This window comes from Beta vulgaris, chromosome 3 (genome assembly GCF_026745355.1).
Source record: "Beta vulgaris subsp. vulgaris cultivar EL10 chromosome 3, EL10.2, whole genome shotgun sequence".
Lineage (NCBI taxonomy): Eukaryota > Viridiplantae > Streptophyta > Magnoliopsida > Caryophyllales > Amaranthaceae > Beta > Beta vulgaris.
Window position 1 is genome coordinate 38,535,484 of NC_079204.1, and position 15,410 is coordinate 38,550,893.

At 36.3% G+C, this 15,410-nt stretch overlaps 1 protein-coding gene across 3 annotated transcripts; it reads right to left on the reverse strand.

Moving 5' to 3' along the window:
• Window positions 1–387: 387 nt before the first annotated feature.
• LOC104884771 (kinesin-like protein KIN-13A) lies at window positions 388–14,377 on the reverse strand. 3 transcript variants are annotated; one of them, XM_010669462.4, is made up of 14 exons: window positions 14,122–14,377; window positions 13,891–14,033; window positions 13,510–13,765; window positions 12,982–13,191; window positions 12,565–12,762; window positions 7,883–7,984; window positions 7,618–7,695; window positions 7,356–7,437; window positions 6,602–6,764; window positions 5,694–6,023; window positions 4,063–4,281; window positions 3,399–3,984; window positions 3,149–3,214; window positions 388–1,294 (listed from the first exon to the last, which is right to left on the reverse strand). In XM_010669462.4, exons 3-14 carry the CDS (start codon window positions 13,711–13,713, stop codon window positions 1,112–1,114), a joined length of 2,421 nt encoding a protein of 806 aa, XP_010667764.2. In that variant the 5' UTR covers window positions 13,714–13,765; window positions 13,891–14,033; window positions 14,122–14,377; the 3' UTR covers window positions 388–1,111. The 3 variants fall into 3 exon arrangements, with proteins under 3 accessions (XP_010667764.2, XP_010667765.2, XP_010667766.2); XM_010669463.4 differs by having other exon boundaries at window positions 13,510–13,794; XM_010669464.4 differs by having other exon boundaries at window positions 14,324–14,348.
• Window positions 14,378–15,410: the final 1,033 nt, after the last annotated feature.

Genomic DNA, 15,410 nt, shown 5'->3' on the forward strand with positions numbered 1-15,410 from the left:
TGGAGTTTAAACTTTTTGTGCAGTAGATTTGATTGCTAAGTAACAGTTAACTGATTGCCAAGAACTTATTACCATTTGTTTGTGTAGAATGTTTTTATAGACATTTTAATACATATATGTAGTATTATTATAGAGGCAAAAAAGTTATTTACAGATCAAGAGCTTTTTCATTTTGTAAGTTTTTATTCCAACTCTCTAAAACTCTCATTTAATAAACCCTCGTAGAATTTTTGACTAGTCAAAACTCAATGATCTAAAACTTTCTTTTTACTCCAAAACTCTAAATAGTGGACACCCTCAATTCTAAAAACTTAATGTTATCAAATTTATTTACATTTGTTTTAGTTTAAATATACCAATGAAATAGTGGACAAAAGGCACCACAACTATAATACAAAAAGGCATAAAAAATTAATATAATACAATTAACATACAACAGTTTTTTTAAGGCAATATACAACTTCTATATATGAAAATTGTTGCAATAGAAAAAAGTATATTAAAAAGTTTTGCCAAACCAATTCTAACTTTCGCTGCTGCTTTCTTAAGGAGTAAATTTTCGAGAGTACCTTGATGTAAAGATAACGCCACAGCATGCAAATCCCTTCGGAGTGTAACTAAAAAGTCAAATCAGAAACAAGAGAAGAATTTCCCGGTCAACTTAATGTTCTTCAATTATTTTCCCATCATTGTGGTTATATGCAAATTACAAGAGAAATTGGAACTCAATGAATCAAAGAACATGATGGGTATTAAAATATTTCTTCCACTTCTCACTACACAAGTGTTGCGTGAACTTTTCCCCCTATCAACCTTCATCAGACTACAAGTCCGTCTATAGCACATCACACACCACCAAAATAATACACTTGACTACATGAACATCTTCCACAAGAACCACAACAAACGCAAACCTTTTCACACAGTTCTCTGGGTCAGAAGCTTGAGCAGGACACACACTAGTGACCTGTAACATTACTGCTTCCTCATTGCACTAAGCCAATAAAATCTTGTAAAACTCTTGTAAGTGTTGAGCGAGGTGCATTGGAGACGTAGAATATTACTACACGACAGCAGGAGGTCTCTTTACGGGAGCAGAGAAACAGCATGATTAGTGTGGAACCCTCTTCCGGCTAAGAATTTCCTGCTCTTTAAGCCGATGCTGAAATCTGGCAAGCCGAGCCTGCAAGCTAACCAGACCTGCAGCCTTCCGAGATAGCACAAAACTTAATTGTGTTACATAGTTGTCAATTAGACTCCCTGGCTGCTCAACTTCTGCCAGAAGCTTCATTTCCTGTAACAAACAAATGCAGATTGCTGCTGTTAAACATTGTAAAAGCTAGTCCCACAAACATGTTTCAATAAAAGCTACTTCCTCTATATCAAAATATAAGACACCTGCACTTCTCAAGGGTCAAGCTTTGATCATCAATATCACTTAAATTGTAAAAAACGAACATATTGTCTTAAAAATTTCATTAGTATGCCAACATTTTCATACATATCGATTAATATATTTTTGGGGTTTCTATAGGATACCCATGTGATTTCGTGTTTACTATGTTGTCCCCCCCCCCCCAAATGTTAATTTTCTTCCAAGTTGTACCCTTGAACTTTTTTATTTTTTCTATGTTGTACCCCTTCATTAAATCAACTATAAGTTCTCCATTAGTGTCTTATTTCAAGTTCTTTTGACTTGCATTAGGAGGGAGAGAAATATTTCGGCTTTAAAAGGGCTGGACGCACAATGGAGCAGCAAGATAAATTTTGTGTGGGAAAATTTTCCTCCTAATGTATGTCTAAAGAATTGAAAATATGATGATAAATGGAAAACTTAGCGTTGGATTAATAGAGGATAAAACAAATAATAAGTTTAAGGGTACAAGTAGGAAAGAAAAAAAAAACATTCGGGGTACAACATAGAAAAGACTAAAACACAAGGCGCCCTATATATAAACCCTATTTGTTTTTATAATATTAACTAAATGAGTTTTGGTTGAGAGAGACTTTTGAGGTAATTAGAGAGGTTTGAGATAAATACAAAGGTTTGACTAGTCCACAGGGTCGGTGCAAATATGGGCAAAAATAATATAGGCCCTGTACCATTTCCTTAATTGGGCCCTTCATTTGTAGTTCAAAAAAGAGAAAAGTTTAGATTCGTATTTACAACTGGCTAATGGCCTTCAAAAGTTTAAACAACAAAACTTTGATGAATTCCATGTTCTCATTATTCCTTCTCTTACACTCTTACTACCGATCCAAATGTTTTTCTTGTCTTTTCTTCAAACAATTAAAAATAAATATATTTTGGGGCCCTTATATTTTGGGGGCCCTATTCCGTCGTCGTGATTGCATGGACCAAAAACCACCCCTGCTAGTCCAAACCTCTAATAGGAGTGCGTAGCTAAGAGAGGATAAAACTAATTTTGAAAAAGCTACTAGTAGAAGCTTTTTGGAATCGAGGTTTATGAATTAAGTTGTCTAATGACTAATAAATATATCCTAACATTGGTCAAATTTACTCCTTTACCAAAAATAGCCCCTTCAATAAATTATTTTAATATCTTTATTGGTCATTTCACCTAATAAAGTCCAATCAGCTAACAATTATCTACCAAACACTTCACACGAACAGCTAATACAACCAGCTCAAAGCTTACAACTAATTGCTCTATGCTTTTGGAGGAAATCAACATTTCAATGTTATGAAAGTTGCAAAGACCACCGGTTTTATTTTGCAGTTTGTCACACCTAAACTCTAAAGAAGATACAAGTAGAAGCAAGAAAGTTTTAATCATCCTAAAAGATGCCCCTAACTCCTTGTAGAGTGAATAAATAAGAGTTAAAGCTCGTGGATATCAGCAGTCATAGAAAATGTTGGGGGGGGGGGGAGGCAAAAATATAGTAGCGTTCTGGCATGATGCTTTATAGCTGATTTTCGTGACTTTATAGCCTACATTATTTTGAGGTGGTATTAATCTTTCGAATAACTAATTTGCACATTGCTTTTAGACAAATCTCTTTCATGGAAATCGATAGAATTCTTGTGTTCACAATTCCTTCCCCCGTAAAACAAATTCAAAAAGCAGAATATAAAATACAAACAAGCTCTTCACCAAATACTTAAAAAAGTTGTAAAGCTACTTACTTCACGAACAATCTCCATCGTATCTTCTATCTCCTTCCGATGGGCAGCAATCAGTGCTTCTTCCTCCTATCAGAAACCAGAAAAATATTTTTATAAAACATTCGAGAAAAGCAAAAGATATAGAATACAGCAAACAACAAACAGATATTCCATATAAGTCAAAATTTGGAACCAGAAACACAATTGGAGATCAAAACCAAAGTTAAACATAGCAAAAAAGAGAAACTCATATCACAAAAGGAAATCCAACCTCCAATATTGCATCAATATTTCCATCATTCACAAAGGATTCAGGTTCATAATGCCTGGATGGAACACTGTTTGTACTTGCAGTACTCATACTTTGAGATTTGTGAGTCACGGTTGATGAATCGGGCCCACCCCCCTCCTTCTTAAGCCAGTTTCCAAGCTTTTCTGTTCTTTCATCCCTACTTGAGATTTTCCTGCGAGGAGGGGATACTTTCTGAATGCTTTCTTTTACATCAGCGGAGTTTTGAGCAAATGTTGAGTGAGTCATTTGACTAGGAGAACTACTGTAAGTATTTCTAATCTCAAGTTTATCACCATCGGTTGATCCAGAAGTAGCTCCATTCACACTCCTCGCATTGTAGCTGTAACTTGAAGGAAAATCAGATGAAGGGTTGTAAGACAAGCTTTCCTTCTCTAAAGCTTTTCTACTGACATCAGCTGCTCTAGCCTCTGAACGCTCCTGAACAACCTCCACATCAGCAAAAACTTGTGTACTTGGCACGGACAAAGATTCCTCACTCACACTTGGTAGTGAGCTTGACAATGGATCCTTCTTCGAATTCCCACTTTTTGAAAGACTTTTTACCCTGTCCATCGCATTAACAATGCAATTTATATAATGGTCTATGCACTAGGAAACATACAATTAGAATATATAATGGTACCTGTCAGCATATCTCAAAGTATTAAGTGTATGTTCACATGAGCCTGCATTTGGAGAAATGCAAGATATCATGACAGTCTTTGAGTTGCCGACAAAGGAGTCACGAAGAACCTCAGTGAGTTTACTCCCTCGGAATGGAATATGATTTTGGTCATTATCAAGTGCACGAATACACTCCTTAAGAGCCAAAAGGCTTTTATTAATTTCAGCTCCCTCAATCCTGAAACAAGTGGAACAAAAAATTTGATTACATTGAAAATACAATGAAACATAAATCAGATGAGTTATAGCAAATAGTCTCTGTACAATATCACCCACGGAAAGATCATCCACAAACCTCCTATGACACGACAGAGTTGAATCTTACTAACTGGACATAACCCGATAAATGCAGTTATGTTTATTTAGGCAATGATAAATGATCTTAAATCATATCATAGTCGTCTTCGATTAAACAGATTGAAAAAAAAATCAGAATTATATTGCTCAACGTGGATAAGTGGATCCAATCTCAGCATATATCCAACTCCAAAACTCCTGAATGATATGTTCAAATCTAAAGAAACAGCTTTACTTATCCCGTCATACACAGGCCAGATCAAAGGCAAAGTGCAGAACTGCGGATACGAGGGGGTTAATTGCCTGAGCAAAGTAAGAGTGCAGTCTCTTCACCTTAAACAAATAAGTTTAAGGTATAACAAGTTCTGATAAGTTCCAATAAGATTGAATAAGTTCCAATAGCTTATAAAAAGACTTCTTGTATTTCGAAATACTTGCTACGCTTCCCCAATATAGACATCTCACAACACTTGCTACATATCATATAGTATGGACTTCCTTTTACCCCCGAACTTTCTTAAATACCTTTAAATAGTTGGTGGGTCCGCTACTTTTTCACTCTAAAATAGTTGACGGTCCCCCACTTTTTCTCTCTATGAAACGGAGGAAGTAAGTCTCAACAAGTTCAGAGTTTGAGCAAAAAAAAAGCTGAAGAGAGAATGCATCTTTATTCTTAACTATAGTGGGTAATAAAAACTCTTTATTGCCCTCCGCTTCCCACCCCACAATGAAAAGATAATTCTAACCTATTACGCTTTCTCTTTCCCCTATTTTTGTCTATAACGGCTTAAGATTTCATACTCCAATTGACTACAAAAAAACAGCTGGTGCAACTGAAGAGTGATGAGTAAAACAATATGCATCCTCCGTTCTTGTTTAATTGCACAATATCTTTCATGGTCAAAGTTGACAAACTTCGACCGTATCTGTATTCACATGTAATTAATATTAATTATCAAGTGATATATTGTTAGATTCATCTTAATTTGTACTTTCCAGATATCAACTTTATAAAAAAAATTTAGTGGAACTTTTTATAATTTTTACAAAAACATAACTAGAGATACTAATGGTCAAAGTTTGCATTGTGGTCCGTGAAAAAGATAAGTTGCAATTAAAAAAACAGAAGAAGTATAAGTTAGTAACTTTACATATCGTGCAGACTAAAAAATCAAAGCTAGATCAGCTGTCATGAGGAACCCCCCTGCCCAGCAAAACTTTTGTTTGCACCCTTGTTACCATTTCAGAGGAGCACGGTAGAAAGGGTAAGCAAATTGTTTTTAAAGAAAGCACCTTGTTTGTCGATCATTATCAGTCGTATCTGCACCTCTTTCACTTCCTGCTAAATCGATGAAAGAAATCTTTCCAATAACCTTTCCATTCTTAGCTTCATTACCATCAATATTTCGTCTTGTATCCTTTATTTCAATGTGCTTCTTCACAACAAGTTGAAGGATAGCATGTGACCTTGAAGATTCCTCATTGGCACCTGTTGTCCCAGTACTTCTAGATGCGTTCCCTCTCTCTATATACTCTTTAACAATTTGCACATCACAAACTTCAAATTCCTGCAGTCCAACAATGCAAACTTGCTGCCGCCCATCTTCTCTCATACAGAGCTTCCTACAGAAACATAGCAAGAGTTGCTTATTCAGTCTAAGTATCATTTATGTATCCACAATTCTACAGTGCATTGCATTAATCCCGGCCTCTATAAGCATAACTATTAGCTCTTGAAGTACTCAAGTATACCATGTATGATTTCTGTTGAATATACAGAATACAAGATAGTATCCAGTGGAAAATCATGGAGCTCTGCATAAGAGATATGACCAGAAGAAAAAAGTTACATAGCCATTTTTCCTGATAGGAGATGCTGCAACAAAATACTACCATGCATTCCAGCAAGATCATTCATAAATTACTGAAGCATGCAAAGCAGGTGAATTTGAAATATATCAGAATACAATTTCCAAGCAAACTACAATGGTCATCCAAAACCCACCTACACCAGAAAACAAGTTTAAGACACACTGGGACAGTGTATGGAAAACCAAGTGTCAAAGAGTGAAGCAAATATTAGCAATGATCATCATCAGAATCTGAATTATCGAGGTGAGCTAAGCTATTCAAACCCCATTCCAACTATATTCCAAATTGGGAAACATGAATATAAGTTAGTTGATATACAAGAACCATACTTTCTATCACAAAGGAGATCAAACAATTTGCCTCCATAAATCTCAAAGTAACTGAGCCACAATTTGAATCTTTGGTTACGATAAACAGGTTGGTGCAACAATCTCAGAAGGTCTTCAGCAGCTCTGATAGGTAAAGGTTTCATTGTAAATGTCTTACCACTACCTGAAAATTAAATATACAATGATAGTTACATCACTGGTGATCATTTAAACATGGAAAATACATATCTCAATGTACAATCCTGAACATGCAGTATATTAATGCTTACAAGAGCAATTACTTTCAAGGTTCAAAACCATTAAAGTGCGACAACAATTCTCCAGCTCCCCCCTCCCAGCCCCTCCTAAAGCTCGTAAAAGCAGATACTTCAGGCTAAACTGTTCTAAACTTTGGTTCCAACAGTGGGAGGGTCGACAATAAGGAAGAATTACAAGTTAATCCTCCAGTATAATTATACAATAAAGAAAAAGAAAAAATCACAAATCCCCAAGAAGATGCTTCTGCTAAAGACCAGCAAACTGCTAAACACATGGAAATCCTGACAACAGAAATCTGATAAATAATATATCTTATCACAAATAATGCGGGAGGCAATCAAAATGCTACTATTATCCCAACTTGAATGAACCAAAAAGTGGCAGAAAAACTGGTATAAGTCAGAAGTAGATCACACATTTCCAAAAGTGAGGATATAACTCTCCAACCTAAATCTTATATATTTAAATAGATTGATGACACAAATGGCCTACTTACCAGTTTGTCCATAGGCAAAGCATGTTGCCTTTGTACGCTGAAATATGGTTGGAATGATTGGTTCAACAGTACCATGGTATACCTGATAGAAGAAAAAATGAGAGAAAACCAAAGCAGATTACACATGCTTAAAACTTAAAAGCACAACCTATACCCTCAAACCTTAAAAAAAAAAAAAAAAAAAGAAAAGAAGCAGAGGAGCGTATGTGACCATCAGAATAAGCACAACCAGAAGTCTAAGAAGAAAGCAATATGGTGGTACCTCATCATTTGTTACATGCTCACCCAGAACAGCATCAAAACAAAACTCATGCTTCTCAACATATGCGGTTAAGTCCACCTTTCACATGAGAAGGCAAAAGTTAGATCAGTACTAAATTTTCACAAATAAAAGATATGACATTATGAAGGATAAAAAAATCACCATAACAAAAAAAAAAACACAGCTAACTTAAACTAAAGCAAAGCTCAAAATGCCATAAAACAATTGACTAATAACTCTCAAAGGCATCAAGGCATATAGGTACCTTTAGCTTGGGTTCATGAACAGTCAAAGCATTGTTATAAACAGTAACTACATCATCTTCTTTCCGAGCAAGCTCCTTTTTGTTCAAAGGCCGTTTGCGCACCTGAAAAGACCAACACAAACTTTAAAAATTCCACATATCCCTTGGAAGTTATAAAGTAGGTCTCTGACTCTCTTCCTTAGCAACTTGCAAGACAAGCAATGCACTAAAGCCGACATAATGCTTACATGCAACTTATGAATTACAGCCTTTCAATTGTTTGATCGAATGTGCACATGAACCATTGTCGATAACAAGGTCTAGGAAAAACAACTGCATTATAAGCCAGAATCCCACAACATTAAAACACCATCCACCTATAACACATCAACACTTGGCTACTCTCCTATCACAAATGGCATTCAAATTTTTTGCAAATTTTCTGAATATATTTCAAACTGTCAAAAAGAAACATAAAAGATATGTATAATCTATGAGATGTGGGAACATAATTTCTAGGGTTGATTCAGAATTCAGAGCATGCATGAGCTCAGTGCAAACATGTAATTCACTACACCAGCAACCTATTCTTGCACATAACGATACCAAAAAGAAAAGCAAGCGTAGTAATGGGCCATGTTTTACAAAAGTTATTCCAGTAGTTCTTAGCTGTGTTGTACCAGCTGGTACCTGTTAGATGTTAACATGGCACTATCTCCGTTACTTAATAATCTACACCTTACTTTTCACTTACACCAGGGTAAAAGTAAGAAAGGAGAGAGGAAGAGAAAAAGTACGAGAGAGAATAATACAGCAAAGAAGCAAATATAAATTACATCTTGAAAATTGATGAGTAAAAGTGGGGACTATATCCTAGAAAGATTAAAATAAAACAGTGAGTAAGAAACGCCCAACAAGAAAAGGTTGTAGATTATTATATTATGAAAAGGAGATAGTAGAACTTCACTGCTAAAAATTTTGTCTCCGGTAAAATTAGTAGTTATAAAAGAAAAGGAAAAAAATTCTACACCAAAAGCTACCTCTACCTCTAACTACATTTTTAGCTTTTCCAAAACACTACCTCAACCATCAATTAGTAAAACCTTCCTCTTACCAATATTTCACCAAACACTACTTGACTTTTGACTCAATCGGAACTGTAAGAGACAGATGAAAAGCTCTTGCTAAACGGTATCTATCACCATCTCATCAATGGCCTTTTGGCACTAATATTATGCAAATTGTTATTAGGACAAAGGTATGAGTGTTTGATATGGATAACGGGATAAATATCACTATATCAGAATTCAGAACGTCCTTCCTTCCACGCTCAAATTTTGTAGGTACAAAGCAAGACATTTCAAGTTCTTGAATACAGATTTAATGAAGAAATACCACTCCAAGTTAAGACCTCTGTATTGATCTCAAGATTGTAGATCCATCAATTAAAGAATATCACAATCACCCTTTTTTCTTCGCTCTCTCAACCTCTCTCATCTTTCCTTGTAATTTTTGTGGCACAAAGCATCCTGTCATAAGGTCATGTGTCAAGTATGAATTCCATACCCTTATCTATGCTGTGGTGTGTCAATAAAAGTGTGGCTGTGCAGCAACAAGAATGCCAGTCAAGTAACATAGAAAAAGTGGATAGGACCAATATTAGGGTAAACGAAAGGATTGAAGAGTCTCAGAAAGTAGGGACAACCTCCTTCAAACAAGAAATAAATAAATAGTCTCCCTGAGTCCCTGTACCATCTAGTGCACAAGTTACAATTTTCACATTCATGATTAAATAAATTGACAGAAACTATAACTAAATTAGGAACCAGAATGTGAGCCACAAGGTCCATGACTCACTGGAGTACTAAACCTAGATAGAACAGTCATGACTTGGTATCTGATTGAACTAAAATATTTTTCCAAAGAAGAATTTCTTAGTAGAAGCTGCATTCATTGGGCAACAACTATTAGATATCCCAAATTTATAAATTACAAAAAAAAAAAAAAACATCCTAACGACAAATATAGAGATGCAGTTCCTTCTTACTTAGAACCATCTTACAATCATAATTGGCGCTTGCTATCACAAATCCCATACTCTTGATTATATAACTCGAAAACACCCTAAGTTTTCTTACTCAAGGATTAGGCATTGGTTGTTCGATTAATTGTTATCAACTGCTACCAAAACAAGACCAGGTTGTGAGTCACAAGGTTCATTAAGTCATACTTCACTGTTGTGTCAGCTTACATATGTCATCCATGTGTTCAATAACCGTTGAAACCAAATATTTTATGCAAAGCCATCTTTCTAAGAATTATAAACCAGACATCACAAGAAATCCTATAGTCAAAAAAGCCATACACAAATCAGGGAATTCAATATACATTTCTATTTCAAAAAGGTAAAAAGAAAACGGTAAAACATCTTGAGAATTACAATTTGTACTTGCTTTCAAAAATCCCCAACTTTCTTCTATAAATCGAAAATTGTGATCCAGATTACCAAGAAAAAATTATCACAGAAAACTAGATGCTTGTTTTATATCATATCAATTCATCTCAAATATATTAGAAAAGCCAACTGCATTTCCTCTCCATGCCAAACCATAGCAATCTCTCTTTTGAATCTTTAAAATTCCATAAATCAATAAAATAAGCTAACAGTGCTATGGCAGATTTAAGGAAGAAGATTAAAAAAAAAAAAATGGAATTTTTAATAGGCTTGTTCTCTCACAAATGAACACTTAAAAGGTCACCCAAAACACTCACCAATTTTTCAGCATAGTTTCTCTCTCCCTAATCTATTCTATTTACAGAGTTTCTGTCCTACAAACACTCTAACTTATTCCCAAAGGTACCCTTAACCGACATACCTATAATGCCACTCCCCTTTCCATCAGTTCATTATAATCAACTGTTAGCAAAGGGGCTGTTTTCTCCAAAACACCCATCATGGGGAATTTATTCCACGTATTGTTCAACTATACCTCGAATTACCTATCTGGCGCTAGGATTAACCTAGCACAGGGGTCAGGGGTAAAACGCCCTAGTGGGGTTTAGGGGGCAACACCCCTGAACTTTTCAGTATATGTTATTTAATATATCGAGTCTGATTTAGTTTCGGCTTTAGGCCATCTATTTAGTTTAATTACTAGGGTACTACATAAACCCTATAGTTAACCTCTGCCTCTATTATTTTGTAATTTGTATTCTCTCCTAAACCTAATAAAACCGTTTCTCCTCTGCATATGGACGTAGCTAACACATTGTTAGTAAACCACGTTCATTTGTGTGGCGATTGTTCATTGTTATTTATTTCGTTAATTGTGTCTTGTAACAACACATACTCTTCACATGCAACTAGAGATGGCAATGGAGCTTAGACCCGTCCCAGATCCGTGGATCAGGGTCCATTTTTTGGATATGAATCCTAAAATTTCAGACGTGTTGGATTCGGGTTCTGTCGTCAAATTGCAGATTCGGATCCTTATCTGACTGATACCCGGAATCGCGGATCCGTCTTAGAAAAAAAAGTGGTTTTGGGCTCTAACCAGTGTAACATAATTCGCTTTTTGAATTCACGATTCGTCCAAATTGGGCCAAAAATAGGCAAAAACCGACCATAGTTTGCTTTTTTCGGATCCTAATTCGTGGGGAAATTAGGTAATTATGTTACACTGGCTCTAACTCTAAGCCTTTTTAACAGTCCAAAACTCCATACTATAAATTTTCAAAATGAATCACGCCCTAGACCTACTCACGCCTCCCCCTTCTCTCCCCCCCCCCACCCCTTCTCTCTCTCTCCTCCATCTACTTGTTCTCCACTCGCCACCAATCATCCCTCATGCCCCAAATACAGTAAAGCCACCCACCATCCTCACCCCCCAAATCCAACAGAGACAATTTTAGAGTAGCAATTGATGAGTCTTGAAGCAAGAAATTATCTAAGTTGAAGCATGGAGTATAATACGATAATTTGCAAAAAATTAAAGGCGGCCGAAGTCGCCATTGTTGAGGGTATATCATTCCTATAGCTTTGACTGCCTGAGGTTAGGTGATTGGGCTCTATCACAAAGCAACTTAGCACATCTCCTGGAGATAAAGTTTTGGGGATTTAATTGAGTAGATTTGTCATTACTTGTGGAAGTTCATTTTTAATGTTGCAAGTAAATTGCTGAATTTGTTGCAAATTTGTGGTAGAATTGCTAAATATAGTTGTGAAATTGGATTTATAACAAAAAAGTAGGCAAAAAATACAAATTAAAATGGACCCGTTTTGGACTCGAACACAATATCTAGATTTGGGTCCTATTTTTCCAGACGTGTCGGATTCGGGTCCGGCCTTCGATCTGGGTCATTACTAAATATAACTACTCTGATAAAAGACACATAGGTTAACCTTTCACTCTATTCCAAGGCCAAAATGAGATGCATGAGAGGCTTGTTACCAATTGCAAGACCAAAAAGGACATATGGGTAACTTTGCCAAATCCAAAATTTGAAAATGACATCATTACACCTCAACAACCAAACCCCGCAAATCCAGTGACAAAACAGGACAGCATCTAGTCATAGAAAAATAATAAGCACGAAGCCTCTTACCAGCCTAAAGAGGAAGTAACAAGCTAAGAATGAAAATAGCATAAGAACTCGGGTGGATGCAAGAAATAAGATTAACATGTTCTGCAAGTAAGACTTACAACAACTCTTATCTTGGCCACATTATTCTCTTTAGGAGCAATCTCTTTGTCAAATGCAGTCAGCGCACCAGGAGCATCTGCTTCGGCTTGTGCTTGCCCTCTTAGCTGTTTGTTGCGGATCACATTTTTGTCATCATCAAATGATGTTGTAGGATCAGGCATGAATGGCGAAGGCTCAAAGGGCTCTGACATAACATGCTGGAGAGAAAACATTGAAAAGGGGCAACAAATAGGTAAAAGAAATAATCCGTCAGCAACAACAGGGGAAAAGAGCAACATGTATACCTCATAGTAGAGCAGAGTAAGATCAGAGTCAGTTTTGATGATGAAATATGAGGGGAAGGGAAGTAAGGGTTTCATTTAGTGCACAACCTTGCAAACTAGGTATTAAATGGTATCAACTATCAAGTAAAATACCTCTGACAGAAGTTCTGTGTCATCCATAGCGTGCAAATCCAAAAGCCCGGCTCCAAAATCCCCTCTGAACTCAGGAGAGTAGAAACCCTCTGCGGAAACACTCTGGCCTGTAGGCGTATAAGGCTCAGAGCCAGATTCCCCGTTAAAATTCAGGTTTCTCATTAATTTAAAAAGCCTCTGCTTCTCTTCAGTAGATTGTGCTCCATAGCCCTTCAAGAGCATTAAAACACTTGACTATTAGAAAATAAACAAAAAACTCCGCAATGAGTGGTAATATCAATAACAGCTAATATTATCTAAACCGTTCACATTGTCGCATTTTTTGGAACATTCCAAAGTCACATTTCCTAAAAACTCAACTCAAACAAAAATCTCCAAATAAGCATGCCATGTGAATTTGACTGTGCTTTCCTTGATCAAAACCCCAGTTCCCACAATAATAAAAATCAAATCTCCCAGCTGTAAACCAATTTTGATGAAGCAATTAACCAGCAAATGATTATCAGATTAAATGCAAGAATAGCATACCTGCATGAGAAGATTAGGCATGTGGTTGGAAGCCAGGGGAGAGGCCAGATGCTGCAAGCCGGCGGATTGGAGCCAGCGAGCCATGACAGCATCGCCGGCATCGCTAGTGGGACCCGCATTGTAAAGATTCCCACTGGAGGCACCGGGTTGATCATACAGAGCTGCCGCCGCTGCGGCATTGCTCTGCTGCATCTGGCCACCCATGTGGCGCTGTGACCGACGTTGGGGAGCCAATTTCAAGATCTAAATTGTCCAGCTTCAATATTCACACACAAAAAGTTAAACCTAATCAAACATCACATATCCATAATTTCAACACATTTCCCAAATTGAAAAACCTAAAATAGAAAAGCTTATGATCAAAAATCGCGAAACACTCACAAGTCGGAGAAAATTCGAACCCAAAGCAAAACATGAAAGGTAATTCGACAAGAAATCGTCGACTCAGTTTCACACAATTTTCCGGCGAAATTTGATTGTGTTACGATCAGCCAAAATTCAATCAATTCAAATCCAGATAAACCCTAAAACGCGGATAAATTCGTCACATTACAAGATAGAAAACATTAAACAAGTTAAATAAGATCGAGAGAAAGGGATAGAAACAAATACCAGATTCAAAAATGTATTTTGTCGATCTAATCCTCTCAAAAATGTATGAGGATAAATAAAAATTCAATAATTTTCAATTCAATTGAGGGAATCAAAAATTGAAGTGAACAGATCTGAAGAAAATCGAAGAATGCAAAAACCCTAACTTGGATTTGAATGCGGAAAAAATGGGGGTAAATGATGAGGGCACGAAAAGCGGTACCTTCAAATTTTCTCTCTCCTCTCTTCTATCTTAATGAACTTTGCTTCACGTATTATTATACTTTTTCGTGATAATAAAAAAGAAATAAGTTTTAAATTATTACAGGAAACGCTAACAGTGCTGAAAAGACGAAAATAGCCTCGTTTAAGTACGTGAGAATGTGAGATACGTGGTGGGAGAGATGGTAAAGTTGTAATTCGGGTAGGCATTTAATGGAAAAAAGGAAATTTATGATATGGTTGAGTAAGGCTAAGCGGAGCAGAAGAATAGTAGACAGTAGAGGCCAGATGGTGCGGGTGGATGTCTGAATCTTTACGTTAAGTGAGAACTGAGAGCTGAGAAGGTTGTTGTGAAATGACAAGATTGACCTTGTGCATGTGAAATCTCTCTTGCTTTTCTTTTTCGGTTGTGAAGCGTGTTGGAGAAGCACGCAGCTGGAAGTCGAAGTCGGGTGATAATGCAAGCACGTGTGATGGTCTCTCAAATTAGATGTGACTACCGGTGTGGGCTAGTTCAGCCCGCCTCGTGGGTCATGTAGGTCAGGTCCATGAACAGTCTGGTCCAAAATCATGAAAACTGTGCAGGTCGTGGAGGTTAGACAGATCACGGGCTAATATTATTTAGACCATCTCATGAAAACTTGCTGGCAAAATCGCCCAGCCCAGCCCACAAAACTGTTAATATTTATGTTCCTTTTTTATTTGAATTACTATAAATATGTAGATTGTAATGATAATAAAAATAAACATTATCGATCATGAGAATCACTATCTTTATTAATTTAATTTACTTTCCAAGTGTAAAATGAAAATGAATCTCAACCTCACGATTGGATTAAAGTTACAACACTTGTTCGTTAGAGTTATACCTTCCTAAAAAAATTCGAGCCTCGAAAAAAAAAAATTGAATTTTTTTTCTCTAATATTCTTTTTTTTCGAGTTATATCACTTTTTCATTAGAGTTACATCACTTATTGATAAGAGTTATAGCGCGTAAAATTCATTCTCATTTCTCATGTAAGTATGTATTCTCACATGAACTCACTTCTATATATATATATATATATATATATATATATATAATATAT

Coding starts and splice junctions, on each gene's coding strand:
- LOC104884771 (XM_010669462.4), bottom strand. CDS start 13,713: ATGGGTGGCCAGATGCAGCAGAGCAATGCCGCAGCGGCGGCAGCTCTG. Junction 12,763..12,981: donor ACACAGAACTTCTGTCAGAG/GTATTTTACTTG, acceptor TTTTCTCTCCAG/CATGTTATGTCAGAGCCCTT. Junction 7,438..7,617: donor AGCATGTAACAAATGATGAG/GTACCACCATAT, acceptor TTCTTCTATCAG/GTATACCATGGTACTGTTGA.